General features: G+C 47.2%; 1 protein-coding gene across 3 annotated transcripts in view; it reads left to right on the top strand.

Moving 5' to 3' along the window:
* The window catches only part of relch (RAB11 binding and LisH domain, coiled-coil and HEAT repeat containing), a gene marked incomplete at its 5' end in the record, with an annotated part of 46,951 nt that extends 31,737 nt beyond the window's left edge, over window positions 1–15,214 (top strand). For all 3 annotated transcript variants that reach the window (XM_080543270.1, XM_080543272.1, XM_080543271.1), the window contains 10 exons: window positions 936–1,015; window positions 1,316–1,422; window positions 2,546–2,645; window positions 4,123–4,205; window positions 6,770–6,833; window positions 7,245–7,383; window positions 7,757–7,873; window positions 9,371–9,459; window positions 10,233–10,303; window positions 14,477–15,214. In XM_080543270.1, coding sequence (XP_080399396.1) covers window positions 936–1,015; window positions 1,316–1,422; window positions 2,546–2,645; window positions 4,123–4,205; window positions 6,770–6,833; window positions 7,245–7,383; window positions 7,757–7,873; window positions 9,371–9,459; window positions 10,233–10,303; window positions 14,477–14,600 — 974 coding nt within the window. In that variant the 3' untranslated portion in view covers window positions 14,601–15,214. The remainder of the gene's footprint in view (window positions 1–935; window positions 1,016–1,315; window positions 1,423–2,545; window positions 2,646–4,122; window positions 4,206–6,769; window positions 6,834–7,244; window positions 7,384–7,756; window positions 7,874–9,370; window positions 9,460–10,232; window positions 10,304–14,476) is intronic.
* Between the last annotated feature and the right edge of the window lie 175 nt (window positions 15,215–15,389).

Raw genomic sequence — 15,389 nt, 5'->3', positions numbered from 1 at the left:
AGGTTTTTGTAAAGTGTGGCCATATCTCCGGCTAGGAAGGTCGTATCAACGTGCAGTTTGTTTGTACGTCTTCAGGGGACTTAGAGGCTCCCTCCTCTAGCACCCCCACAGCCCGAGCTACGAGTGAAAGAACTAAACTTACATTGGGTTGCTTTAAAGTTGGGTTGCTTTAAAATCAAGCTTCAGATTAAAACATGTGATGGAGCATTACTAACTGACTCAGGTGGTTTGTTTCACACAACCATCTAGGAAAGCTTAATTGGAAGCTGTTTGGAAAAGGGCACTTTCAAAAAATACGATGCGATGTTGTTGGTGTGCGTTCATTGACGTTGACGTTCATTGACGTTCACGTTCATTGTTGACGTTCATTGTTGACGTTCATTGACGTTGACGTTCATTGACGTTGAATCCGACGCGCTGTATGACGTATCCCATACGGGTAGTGGTGGTCTAGTGAGTTGGACTTGTGATCGGAAGGTTGTGTGAGTTCAAATCCCGCCTGAAACCACACCACTACTAGTGTGCCCTTGAGTAAGGCACTTAGCCCTCAGTTACTCCAGGGGGAATGTCCCTGTAATTCGTAATTGTAAATCGCTTTGGATTAAAAGCGTCTGCTAAATAGCACAAAAAAAATAAAATAAAAAAAATCGCAGGCAAATCGCAGGCTTTGCGATTAGCTAATCGCATCATTTAAAATCGCGATTTCGATTTAAAATCGATTAATCGTGCAGCCCTAGTGTGAATGGGTGAATGAGAGGCCGTTGTAAAGCGCTTTGGATAAAGGCGCTATATAAGTACTTCTCTGATTCACTCCCACTAAGGGCAGGTTTGAGTGGTGGTTATTCCAGGCTTCACAGTTGGATTCTAACAAGGTGTGCGAGCACCTTTGTGTGCACTTGTCAATTTACTGTATTACTTCTGCCCTCTCTCTACAGATGTCTCAGCATGCAATGATGTTCTGACCAAGGCCACAGTTCCCATCTACGCGACAGGAGTACTGACATGCTACAATCAGGTAACGTGAGTGTGTGAGTGTGAGTGTGTGAGTGTGTGAGTGTGTGTGTGTGTGAGTGTGTGAGTGTGTGTGAGTGTGAGTGTGAGTGAGTGTGAGTGTGTGTGTGTGTGTGTGTGAGTGTGTGTGTGAGTGTGAGTGTGAGTGTGTGTGTGAGTGTGTGTGTGAATGTGAGTGTGAGTGTGTGTGTGAGTGTGAGTGTGTGTGTATGTTCCCTCGTCACGTTTCCCTTATGTTTTCCACCATATACGACGGTATTAGAATCTGTGTGTGTGTGTGTGTGTGTGTGTGTGTTCCTGACAGGAGGAGGACCGTAAGCTGCTGGTGGGGTTTCTAGAGGACGTCATGACAACGCTGTCTCTCTCCAAAGCCCCCCTGGACAGTCTCAAGGCCTCGTTCGTAGAGCTGGGGTAAGACAGGGTGGTCCTGGTCACCTCTTACCGTTTCTTTTTTTATAAGATGTACTACCATGTTCCCCTTTGGGTTGGCGAGTATGGTCATGTCAGACGGCTGTGGCGCAGGAGGTAGAGCCGGCATCTAGTGATCGCAAGGTTGGCGGTTCGAGCCCCGGCTGGCCACATGTCGAAGTGTCCTTGGGCAAGACACTGAACCCCAAATTGCTTCCAGTGAGCGGGCCGGCGCCTTGCATGTGGTAGCTTGCCGCCATCGGTGTGTGAATGTGTGTGAATGAGAGGCCGTTGTAAAGCGCTTTGGAAGAAGGCGCTATATAAGTCAGTCCATTTAGACAGCGTCTCAGGGGTAACTGTGGGGGGAAATGGCGCTTTGAACCTCTTTGATCCCCTCATTTTCTCCCCTACCCTCTCTCTCTTTCTCTCTCTCCTCCCCCATTCAATCCCTCCATTTTCTCCCCTCCCTCTCTCTCTCTGTCCTACCCTCTCTCTCTCTCCTACCCTCTCTCTCTCTCCTACCCTCTCTCTCTCTCCTACCCTCTCTCTCTCTCTCCTACCCTCTCTCTCTCCTACCCTCTCTCTCTCTCCTACCCTCTCTCTCTCTCCTACCCTCTCTCTCTCTCTCCTACCCTCTCTCTCTCTCTCTCTCCTATCCTCTCTCTCTCTCTCCTACCCTCTCTCTCTCCTACCCTCTCTCTCTCCCTCTCTCTCTCTCTCTCTCTCTCTCTCTCTCCTACCCTCTCTCTCTCTCTCTCCTACCCTCTCTCTCTCTCCTACCCTCTCTCTCTCTCTCTCCTACCCTCTCTCTCTCTCTGTCCTACCCTCTCTCTCTCTCTCTCTCTCCTACCCTCTCTCTCTCTCTCCTACCCTCTCTCTCTCTCCTACCCTCTCTCTCTCTCTCCTACCCTCTCTCTCTCTCTCTCTCTCCTACCCTCTCTCTCTCCTACTCTCTCTCTCTCTCTCTCTCTCTCCTACCCTCTCTCTCTCTCCTACCCTCTCTCTCTCTCTCTCTCTCTCTCTCCTACCCTCTCTCTCTCCCTCTCTCTCCTACCCTCTCTCTCTCTCTCCCTCTCCCTCTCTCTCTCTCTCTCTCTCTCTCTCTCTCTCTCTCTCTCTCTCTCAGGGCTAACCCGGTGTATCATGAGATGCTGCTGACAGTGCTGTGGTACGGTGTGGTCCACACGTCAGCCCTGGTCCGCTGTACCGCTGCACGCATGTTTGAGGTACACACACGCACACACACACATACACACACACACACACACACATTATTTTCACTGATCAGCGACATATACCGCATTGTCCATTTTTATGTTTTAAGTCTGAAGATGAATTTGATTACGGATTATATTATTGTTATTATTATTATTATTATTATTATTATTGACCTGTAGTGCATACTTTTAGTTAGTATGTTATTACAGTAAATCGTCATCATATGTCAATCAAATGCTTGACCCCCCCCCCCCCCCCCCCTACATGAAATGCCTGTGTGTCTTTTTGCCCTGTAGCAGCCCTGCTTGCGATTGCTCTTGTCTAATATGAAATATGATAGCCCCTGTGATCCATATACAGGCGTGTGATATCCTGCTGTTGTCTCTGAGCTCACTAATACAAAAGCACCCCATGTAGCAGCCCCCTTGTATCTCCCCTTTAGAAATGCCTAGGGGCCTGGTTCCATTTCCGTCCCTCGACCCTCACTCTCTGGAGCCCTAACCCCTTGTAGTGCGCACAGACCTGGAAATACTGGATAGGTATGCAGCAGTATGGTGATGGCCATGAAGCGTCCGCCATACCGCTTTCACCCGTCTTGTCCTGTCCTCTCAGATCTGTGTCGCGCCGTAAAGGGAAGCGGATAGGGGAGAAGCTTAGGGACTGGAATGGAACCAGGCCCCCCCCATATAGATGTATACTGTTGCTGAGGAGGGGTGGTCCAGCACTGAATTCCCTCCACCCCCCAATTGTCCTAGTGGTCTAGACCCTTCCCCAACATCCCCCCGTCCCCCTCCCCCCGTCACCATCTCATAGTAGTATAGTCTTCCCACCATTATTCAGCGCTCCTGGTTGAAGTTGCCCTCTAAGCACAGATCTAGGATCAGATTTTCCCTAGCCTCCAATCCTAACCTTTTAAAGAGATGCTACAGGATTTTGTGTTGCTCAATCTATACATTTTGGCTTAAATGTTATTTTATATGGTTATATGATTTTTCTGTTCAATCACAGCGACCCATTTTTGCTTTGGGCACGACTTTTACAACTAGTGGCTGAAAATCAACACAAATCCTGTATCATCTTTTTAAATGTTAAGAGAGATGACAAGATATCTGACCCTGAATCAGTGGTTAGGGGCAACTCACTGCCACCATGTTTCAGCAGTGTTGTACAGCTCTGTTTGCTTGGCCTGTCACTTATGATTTGTGTGTGTGTGTGCGCGTGTGTGTGTGTGCGCGTGTGTGTGTGTGCGAGCGTGTGCGCTCCTTTGGCCTTCCCGTGACATACGTACTGTTACCTGCCTTGCCGCTGCTACTCTTTGTCGTTGTATATCACTTTCTTTCTTTTCTTCTTTTTGTTGTTCCTTTTTCTTTCTTTCTTTTCTTTTTTTTTCCCTCTCTCGCCCGGCGGTGTTGCCATGACACTGTTGCTCGCTCTGTCCATGACCCGCCTTGGCCCGTGACATCACGGCTGGCTTGTACCAATCAGCTGTTGGTGAAGGGGGTGAATGAGACATTGGTAGCTCAGAGGGTGGTCCCCGCTCTCATCACTCTCTCCAGTGACCCCGAAATGTAAGTGGAACACTCTTGCCGCCCGATACCCCTCCGCCACCTCGCCACACCTTCGCCTCACAAGGACCGACCCCGCCACAGGCTAATATAGTCCCACCTGATATATATATATACATATACAGGGAAAGGAAATTATGTTTCTGGTTGCAGAAATCTGTGTTTTTCAAGAATTCCTATTTTGCCTGGTTGCATGTGCTCATAGAGAATGCATGGTGACAATTGAATTGAACAGTCAAGAGTTTGAAAAGCTATTTCGGCTTAATCAAAGGATTTTGTTTTCAAAATTCATACCAGTGGAAATTTCCATTTCATAAGAGCAAAAGTCCCAACAACAGGCTTGAATGAACACATTCAGTCCCCATCCAACGTGTGACTGACTGCAATATCTTTGCTCTTTGGGGTTGGTCTAGCTGTGGTCAAGGTGTGATTGACCGTGTGCGTTTTTTCTGTTTTATGTTCATAACCACCGTCACTAACACCCACATCATCAGTGTGCAGCACTCACCACCGCCCGCTCTCGTCTCCTCATCAGCCTGCGTCACTGAACCCCCAGCCCGTCATCATGATGTGTTCTCATGTTAGAAAGGATAGCGTTGTTAACACGAGAACAGCCGTGAGGGGTCATTTGAGTAAAGAAAAGTGTTTTTGCACTCAATCAAATTTCAGGACCCTCCTTTCATGACTTTTCCTAAATATGTGTGTTCTACCACCCAGTATCCTTACATTTTCAAAATCACATCAGGATAAGCTAGTATAAAGCTATTTTGCAGTTTTTTCTGTGTAGGAAGCAGGCCAATTTACAACCGGCCAACTAGTGGTCGTTTTGTGTAAATAGCAGCTTGAGCATTGTAAAGAGGCTCTTTTAGTAGGTAAAAAAAGCACGGCTGTTCTGTTAAAGAAAGAACGATGGTGCTTTCTGACAAGCAAATTGTTGATTTTCTACACCCTAACCTTACCTTGAGATTTGACCCTGAACCCGGTGTCCTTTCTAGCATGACCATCTTGTGACTACTACCCGTTCGCCCTGTATGCATCGCCAATGTGCAACGCTAACACAGAGTAGCGCTCTCATTGGCTACATGTGGAGACGTCCCAGCATGCTCATCTGTAACCCCCTAACCCCCCCCTGCCCCCTTCCCTTCTCCTAACCCCTCCCCTTTTAGCAGTCCACCCCTTACCCACCCTACAGGTCCTGGTTGGTTGTCTTTACTCCTCTCTCTCTCCCCCCCCCCATTCCATCCCTCTTTCTCTCTCCCACCCTCTCTCTCTCATGCTCTCACTCTCCCTCTCTTTCTTCCCTTTCCTCCCTCCTTCTTCCCTCCCTCCCCTCTCTCTCCCCCTCCCTCCTTCTTCCCTCCCTCCCTCTCTCTCCCCCTCCCTCCTTCTTCCCTCCCTCCCTCTCTCTCTCCCCCTCCCTGCTTTCCCTCCCTCCCTCTCTCTCTGGTGGGCTGTTTGCAGTTGATTCTCCGAGGCATGAGTGAGGCCTTAGTTGACCGTCGGGCTGCCCCGGCCCTCATAACACTGTCCAACGGGCCTGAATTGTGAGTGTCAACACCCCACGTAGAACATGACCTTCTCCCAAAAGGCTGACATCCCAAAAGTCTTTCCCCCCTCCGATTCCTCACACCGCCTCTCTCCTCCCCAATACGCATTGGAGGAAAAGGCCTGAGGGGAGGAACCTCGGATCCTGTCGTCCTCCGATACGTTTTGAGAAGGAGACGGAGGTGGGGGAGGCGGGGGAGCACGTGAGGAGACTGAAGAGAGACTCTTGAGATTTCACCCTAATCTTCCAAAAACCCGGGTCGCAATCTCGATTTGGTCTATAGTGGCTTCCTCCTCTCCTCTCCTCACGTCCTGTCCTTCCTCTGTGCCGAAACTGGAAACGCTTGATGGGTGAAAAAGCATTGTGTTGTGCTTCTTCAGTACATACGTACTTCACCCTGTCCCAGTCATTTCACATCAGTGCAGATGGTAGTAGGGATGGTAAGGACAGGACATGGGGAACAGGGAGCCACATTAGATGATTGGGACGCAGCCCCCCCCCCATCCTGTTTCCTCCCTCTCCTCTCCATCCGCTCCGGTTCCATTATGTTCTCCACCCTATCCATGCTGACCGCCGAATGACCTCACATCAACCATTAACCTCGCTTTATACCACCTGATCTCATTTGAGTTGATTGATGTGTTTTTTGTTGTATTTTGTCACCGCATCCTTTTAGTACTGTTGAAGAATTTGGAGGATTAGAGTAAGTAGAACTGGCATTCCCATTCTAACCAGCATTCGGTGGTGGGTGCAGCGGCGGCCATATTTGTAGTTCAGTACCAATTGGAATGGATGCTTCTTCTAAGCATCTGGCATCTCTACATTTTTTTCAAATCTGAATTTCTTTCATATCTGCCTTCCTCTGTGTTGTGTAGAAGGTATAGAAAAAATGGGCATACTTAGATGGCAAGCGATGGCCAAATCTGTGGAGTGGGGAACTTTGTCTTTTCTACTCATTCTAAATCTATGGTTGAAGCACTACTGTAGCTGTCGCCGGTGCTAACTCCTCTCTGACTTTTAGCTCAGTGAGGATATCCACTATTCCTGCCTTTGGCACCATCATGGAGACCGTCACACAGAAAGAGGTAGGACACACATGCACACACACACTCACACGTGTCCTGTGATGAGTGTTTTTAGTTTTTTGGTTATGCTAGTGGTTATTGGTGGCAGTTCTCAGTTATTTATGGAATCCAGTAGCGGCTGATTGACAAGTTCATTACCATAACCTTTACACTCATTAAGCCTGATTTGTGACTAGACTACATTTGTGGATTTGTTACATTTGGATGTTGGGCGGTAACTCCACTTTAAGGGTAGTAGACAGCTAAGTGACAACTCCCATCCCGGATAAAGACTGTGGGCTTTAGTGAATGGTCCAGTCATTGAGTGTGTGTGTGTGTGTGTGTGTGTGTGTGTGTGTGTGTGTGTGTGTGTGTGTGTGTGTGTGTGTGCGTGTGCGTGTGCGTGTGTGTGTGTTCCTCACTGTGTGTCAGCTGTTGGAGCGTGTGAAGATGCAGCTAGCCTCGTTCCTAGAGGACCCTCAGTACCAGGACCAGCACTCTCTGCACATGGAGATCATCAGGACCTTCGGTAGGGTGGGACCCAACGCTGAACCACGCTTCAGAGACGAGTGTGAGTACCACACACACACACACACACTAGAAGTTGACCCCGAGCCTGATATTGAAGACATTTTTGTAAAGAAAGAATTTTTGTAAGAAAATAATTCTAGAAAGCGGCCGGGCCTTTATCCATTGCACACAACAGCAAAATTGCAGTGCAAAAATGATTAAGGAGAGGAGTAAGCCACTCGCTGAGAAGAGTGGAGAGAGAGAGAGAGACCGCTTGAAAACTCACCTTAGCTACTATTAACAACTGTAGTATGCAGTCCCCTATGGAAATAACGGGACAGTGAAGAATTCCTCCTTCTTTTGGCTCTATACTCCAAAAGTGTTATCTTATTTGACTAAAAGTTTCAGATGATATGAGTGTGTTTGTGTTTCAGTCGTGCTGCCTCACCTCCACAAGCTGGCTCTGGGGAACAACAGCCAAGCCCAGGAGACTAAGAGGATTGACATCGCCACCCAGCTGTTTGAGGCCTACAGCGCCCTGTCCTGCTGCTGTATCCTTCATTTTCTGTGTGTGTGTGTGTGTGTGTGTGTGTGTGTGTGTGTGTGTGTGTGTGCGTGTGTCGTGTGTGTGTCGTGTGTGTGTGTCTGTGTGTCTGTGTGTCTTACATAAGCTCACACACCCAAAGGATAAAACTCAAGGAGCAACCAGCGAGCAAATGTCTTACCTTGTCAAGTCTTAAAGGGGCGATTTAAAAATGGAATCCACTTAAAAGCATAGTTTATAGTCTGGTTTGTGCACATGTCTTTGCTGATAATTGTATTTTTGAAGAACTGGTCCAAGAACTGGAGCTGGCTAGTCTTCAGTGGGAGTTTTTCTTTTCTTTTTTTCATTTTTTTTTGTATATGAAACTTTTATAGTCATGAGTCAGTGTCTTTAGAATAACAGTGTTTGAAGGTCAAGAGGTGGTCACAGTAGTGTACACATTTTGAAGAGATCAGTATGTTGTGGTTCAGGGCTTTACTGGACCTGTCCAGCCTCAATCAGGGTGATATATCTGACCTCCCAATATAACATGGTAAATAGACGTGGGTCGGTGGGAGTGTGTGTGTGTGTGTGTCTGTGTGTGAGAACACTCTCTCGGTCCCTGGCATTTACCAGTGTCTTTGATATTTGTTATGTTTTAACAGTGTGAGTGTGTGAGTGTGTGTGAGAGTGTGTGAGTGTGAGAGTGTGAGAGTGTGAGAGTGTGTGAGTGTGTGTGAGTGTGTGAGTGTGTGAGTGTGTGTGTGAGTGTGTGTGTGTGTGTGCGTGAGAGTGAGCGTGAGTGTGTGTGCGCATGTGTGTGTGTGTGTGAGTGAGTGTGAGTGAGTTCGCTGTGTTGCTGCAGTATTTGCTTGGCGAGTTGAGAAAGAAAAACAAGCTCCCTCCATTTTGGGCTAGAGGGTAATTACAGGGTTGGCCGGGTGGAGAGAGGGACCACAGCCCTGCAGAAAGAGAAAAGAAAGAGAGAGAGAGGGAGAGAGAGTTCCCAGAATGGGGTGGTTCCACAAGGGCGTAACCTCCTCTCCAACCTCCCCTTCTAGTGACCTATACAGTATGTGCCACCACACACACACACACACACACACACACACACACACACACACACACACACACACACACACACATACACACACACACACACACAGACCGGGCTGAGGCTTGGGGCTGTGGGTCTTTAGTAGCCGAAACTGTGTTTTGACAGCAGACTGTACTGGGGGTCCCGTGTTTTGACAGCAGACTGTACCGGGGGTCTCGTGTAGCGCTGGTCTCCATGGCTACACTCCCCCACGGGCCCCAGTTGGCAGAGATGTTTGGGGCAGCGAGTGACATCGTCAGTAGTGTGTGCTGTGTGCAACGTCCGCAAGCGATTGGGAGCGGATGGATAGGTGAAGTGACTGAAGTGCCTAAGTCCTGAACCATGCGTGTCGTGTTGTGTGGGGAGTTTGGTTGGCCAGTTAGAAGTGTCGGAGTTCAGTTGTCCCCGTCTTTAACTTCCTGTCTGCAGTCATCTCTGAGGAGCTGATGGTGAATCACTTCCTGCCGGGCCTGAGGTGTCTGAGGACAGACATGGAACAGCTCTCCCCTGAACACGAGGTACACACACACACACACACACACACACACACACACACACACACACACACACACACACACATACATTACACACGCACACACACTGGTCGTGGTCCAGCAGCAATCTATTTGTGTCTGGGTGTGGAAATCTTATGGAATTAACCTGCAAGTGACCCTATTCACATGCCTCACCACAGAACCACCAGCTGTGGGAACAACCTACGGTACATGAAGTTGACTTAGTAGGTTCAGGCAGGGCACTTTAAGGAGGAGGATAGCTGGCCGTCAGGTGTGAGGCTGACAGCTGAACCACGTAGGAAATACAACGATAAGCTACATGAGAGTGAGAGTCATCCAGTGATACCAAACCTAATTCATTTCTATGGAACGTATTGAAAAGTGTCCTGACTGAACGACATGAAGGAAACCATCATTCCCAAAGCACCTTTGAACAGTGTGTGTGTCTGTGTCTGTGTGTGTGTCTGTGTCTGTGTGTGTGTCTGTGTCTGTGTGTGTGTCTGTGTCTGTGTCTGTGTGTGTCTGTGTCTGTGTCTGTGTCTGTGTCTGTGTGTGTGTGTGTGTGTGTGTGTCTGTGTCTGTGTCTGTGTGTGTGTGTCTGTGTCTGTGTGTGTGTGTGTGTCTGTGTGTGTCTGTGTCTGTGTCTGTCTGTGTGTGTGTGTGTGTGTGTCTGTGTGTGTCTGTGTGTGTCTGTGTGTGTGTCTGTGTCTGTGTGTCTGTGTCTGTGTCTGTGTGTGTGTGTCTGTGTGTGTGGTTCTTGTTCTTGTTGGTTTCAGGGCATCCTGAGCTCCATGATCAAGGAAGGTGAAATAAAGGTGGAGAACAGAGGGATCGGAGAAGCACAAGGGTGAGAACTAGCTTACACACACACACACACACACACACACCCCTCCAGATCTAGTCAGTCCTCTCCCCTATCCTAGGTTATACTGGTTTGTACAGGTTTTGCACTTAAGACTGTCCTAGATGCAGTATGGTCGCAGCTGCTTAGCACACACACACACACACACACACACACACACACACACACACACACACACAGAGAGAGAGAGAGAGAGAGCGTGGCCAGCCTAGGGCTGAGCACTGAGGGAAACCCAGATGCTAGCTCGTAACATAGCTTTCCACACCCAACCCCTGGCCCTGCTCAGCCAGACTCACTGTGTCCCCCACTTCCTATTGGGTCTTGGCTGACCACCACTGGGCCCTGGCAAGAAAGACCAGTTAGTCTGGTCGTATGAAAAATGTTAAGGCCTGGGTCACAACATGGTATAAAGGCCACCAGAAGTGTCCTTTTAGAGTAGCGGTTAGGGAGGAGGAGAGGGGAAGGAAGCCATTTAAAGGGAGGGAGAGGGAGAGGGAGAGAGAGAGGGAGAGGGGGAGGGAGAGAGAGAGGGAGAGAGAGAGGGAGGGAGAGAGAGAGGGAGAGAGAGAGAGGGGGAGGGGGAGGGAGAGAGGGAGGGAGAGAGAGAGAGGGAGAGAGAGAGGGAGGGAGGGAGAGAGAGAGAGGGGGAGGGAGAGGGAGAGAGAGAGAGGGAGAGGGGGAGGGAGAGGGGGAGGGAGGGAGAGAGAGAGGGAGAGGGGGAGGGAGAGAGAGAGGGAGAGAGAGAGAGAGAGAGGGAGAGAGAGAGACAGAGAGAGAGAGAGAGACAGACAGAGACGGGTGGGAGGAGGAGGAGGAGAAGGTTAGGACAGAGTGTTGGGACAGAGCCCATAGGGTGGATGTCTTTTACAGATGGAGGGAAATGCAGAGAGAGAGAGAGAGAGCCAGGGGAGGAGGGGTGGCTAGGGAGGAGAGGAGGGTAAGAGTGTTGGGACGGAGCCCAGTGTGGGTGTCTTTGAGAGAGGTTTCTGCATCTTGTGAACATGTGTCTCTGGATCATAAAAGCACTAAAAGCAGAACTTGGTGTGTGTGTGTTTGTGCACTCAGACCTCTAGTTGACTCTGTTGCTGTAGCCTAGTAACTCATATGCATAGTAATTTTCTGCCTCATTTGTAATGGATGGTCCTTGTCTTTTTTTCCTTCATGCGTTCAAATTCAAATTATAACCTAAGATTCTTTTTATCATTGAAACTGACAGACGCAGCGGTTATAGTATGTCCTTTTGAAACTTTCTACCCTAAACTCTAAACATCAAAAGAAGAGATTTGGTGAGGCTGCATTCTCATTTTATGCACCCGAATTGTGAAATGCACTGCCAGTTTACATACAGATGCAACCTCAGCAAATATGTTCAAGACTAAAAACCCATCTTTTTAATATTGCCTTTAAATGACTAAATAATTAAATGATGATTATTTAATGATTGGAGCACTTTGAGCTATATAACGTTTGCAGGAAAAGAGCTATACAAATAAAAGTTATTATTATTATCTTCCAACATATTCATTAACATTCCACCAGTGGAGGCTGGTGACTTCCAGAATTGAGGAGGCCAATTTTTTTTCCGCTTGCTCGCTTCACTCGCGATGGAATGTTCCCTGTTCTTCTTATCTGTCTTTGTTAAAAATTATTAATTTGTGTTTGGCGGTACTGAAGGGATTGGGACACTCTCAGGATGGTGGATGAAGCAGCTTTTATTGCCTGCACAATGGGTCATCAAATAAACAAAACAATTGGCATGAATCTCTGGTCCGCCTGCAGCAGCTATTGTCCCTTCTGCTCAGGCTCACAACATTCACCACAACATACTACATACAATCAATGACATGTCAAAAGCACTCAAACACTATGTCAATCAGACACACAACATACAATTCAGAACAATACTTCATCCATTTCTATTTTATCCTGCAGAACAGCACTCATACGCGTGTGGCGGAAAAAGGTACTACACGGAGGCCAGGCCTCCTGTTCCCACCCATTTTCAGTGATTTGGCCAATCACATATTGCCATGAAAAAAAATGCATTACATTGACTTCTATGAGAAACCACTTTCCGACAGGAGGCCTGGCCTCCGTGTAGTACCTTTTTCCGCCACACGCGTGTATGAGTGCTGTTCTGCAGGATAAATATTAGAAATGGATGAAGTATTGTTCTGAATTGTATGTTGTGTGTCTGATAAAAAATATAATTATTGCTTTTTTAAATCTCTCTCTCTTCTCTCAAATTATTGGGGAGGCCAGGCCTCCTCCACCTCTATGGAGGAGCCTCCACTGCATTCCACAGTATATGCAGTTAATAAATCTAAATGTAATATTCATTCCGTTGCAGTGTTCTGGTATGCGTACGCTTATAGTAGCACTGTAGATATCAAATTCCTACATAACTCTGACATTTCTCAACCTTACATTAGTCTATACATTATATATACACTCACAGAGCACTTTATTAGGAACTATATATTAACTATATATAATATTATACTAATACTGGGTAGGGCCTCCCCAAAACAGCTTAAATTCTTCATGGCATTGATTCCACAAGATGTTGGAAACATTCCTTTGAGACTCGAGAACACTAGACTCATTGTCATGTTCATGACACCAGTTTGAAATGATTTTTACTTTGCGATATGGTGCTTTATCAAGCTGAAAGTAGCCATTAGAAGATGGGTACATTGTGGCCATGAAGGGATGCATTATGGTGAGCAACAATACTCAAATAGACTGCGACATTCAAGCGATGATTGATTGAAAATAAAACATTCCCCCCACACCATTACACCACCTCGACCAACCTGGACTGTTGACAGGTCATTACACCACCTCCACCAACCTGGACTGTTGACAGGTGTACAACCATACAGGTGTACCTAATAAAGTGTTCAGTGAGTGTATATACTGTATCTGTATATGAAATCAAATACATAGGTTTGTTTACATCAAATGATTCCCAAAGATACTCCACCAACTGTGGATTTCATTGTCCTGGTACAATGGTATCAATGAATGAATGAATGAATGAATGACATCACAATCAATCACGTCTCAGACACTGACCACGGCCTGATGAGAGTCATAAGGCCTGACGTTGTGAGTCAGTTACTTATCTAGTAGTCCCTTTCTCCATCTGTCAACGTTATCTGTCCCATCAGTCACTCTGTTAAAAAAAGAGGAAGTAGTCCAACGGTTCGTCACTGTAGAACAGACTATAGGGTCTTTTTTGGGGGGGACACATGTAATACAACTCTACCATGCACCAGCCTTGAAGTGCGTACTTGAGAATGAAAATAGTGTGTGAGTGCTTTTAACTGTTATCTTTGTTTTTTTGAGAGAGAACAAACAAACAAGCTGTTTGACAAACACGTTTAATGTTATTTTAGTATGTTTATAAAGAGAGAGAGAGACACAGAGAAAATCCCTGGGTCAAAAAGTGTTTTGCACTTTTGCAAATGATTCCATTATCTCAAGGTTTCAATAAGCCAGGAAAGCCACGGTGTACGTCAAGTATTTCAAAACATCAAAACATTTCTACCTAAGTAGAAACCGTAGCCTGGTTGCCAGACTGCACGTAATACAGCATTCCCTCGCACCTACAAGGTCTGGCAAGAAGGTGTTTTTTTTCTGCCTCTCATTGAATCCCTTTTCCAACAGTATAATATCAGTGCAACTGTACAAAGCTGCCAGACTTCAGGGGTGGGCTGGATGAACAAGATAGCCTGAGAGCCCAATCAGAAAAGGGGGTCGTGGGGCGCTTAGGTGGCGTAGGGGACTAAGCGTTTACCACGTAACCGCACTGTTCCCGGTCTGATTCCGGCCACGGACATATCCTGCATGTCATCCCTTCTCTCTCTCTCACCCATCCTTCCTGTCATATCTCCACTATCTCTATCACAATAAACAGAAGAATATGAGTGGGACTGCCCCACTCAGAAAAAGAAAAAAAAGAAGACGGGGTTGCCCAATCAGTGTAAAGTCAAACCCCTCATGACCCGATGAGCTTCAAAGCATTGTAACCAGACTATGAGCACGCTAGCTTGATGGTGAAATGCCTGTATAGAGTACAGACATCCCCATGCTAACCTAAGTCTGCTTTCTATTGGTGCATACCTTTATTTGATGTTTTGTCTTTCTCTGCAGTTCTGTGTCGATCGCGGCGAGTATCGTGGGCGAGGACGCCAAGACCAAGTTCCTGAGCAAGATGGGTCAGCTGACCACGTCGGGCGCCGTCGGGCTAGCCAACGTGTTCCAGAGGAAGAAGTGATCCGCCCACCCGATTTGACTGCACGTATCCCATTAGCCTCTGCTGTGTGGGAACCGCCCAGGGCCGGAGTCAGGGTGCGTCCTAATGGTCTATTATGGCTACCTCGTCTCCTCTCCTCTCTCCTTCATTTTCAACCCCCCCCTAGCCCTTCCCTTCCTAGACACTTGAGTAGATCTGAGGAGATTGGATCGGTATAAGCAAGGGGGGGTGAACATTTCACCTGGTCTATCAGAAGGTAGTGCGATTAGCATATCGCTTAAACCTCCCCAAGCTGCTCAGATCTACAAAGCTGCTCAGCTCATGGAGACGAGACGTGAAATGAAGCCACTTGACACCATTGAGCATTCCTTTAAAGAGACTGAGTTTGGTGTCTAATTTTAACGGGCACCATATTGGCACCAAAGGTTCTACGAGAGTTGCTTCTTATCCTAGTTAGAATGTTGGTCATGTTCAGAGCCGGGTTAAAGATGCATCGATTATTGAAAGAACTAGACGTGCACTTGATTCAGCTGTTAGTTTGCGTCTTTTGAACATCAATTTAGCACCATCGCACCAGGCAAACATAATCGAGTGCAGCTCAAGAACTTTTAGTGTATTTAACATCATGTCATGTATTTCACCCAGTTCTGGTAATGTTAGAATGTGGTTGTTCTAGAACCTTTGGTGCCATCATGATGGACAGTTTGCAGAGCCCTGTATGTACGGTATGTATGTATGTATCTATCTATGTATGTATGTATGTATGTATGTATGGCTCTGAGGAAGTTGCGTACTTGAAGTAAAAAAAAA

Source organism: Nansenia antarctica (assembly GCF_963989245.1).
Source record: "Nansenia antarctica genome assembly, chromosome: 12".
Taxonomy (NCBI): Eukaryota; Metazoa; Chordata; class Actinopteri; order Argentiniformes; family Microstomatidae; genus Nansenia; species Nansenia antarctica.
The sequence above is the reverse complement of the archived record's forward strand: the minus strand, read 5'-3'. Positions and strand labels throughout refer to the sequence as shown.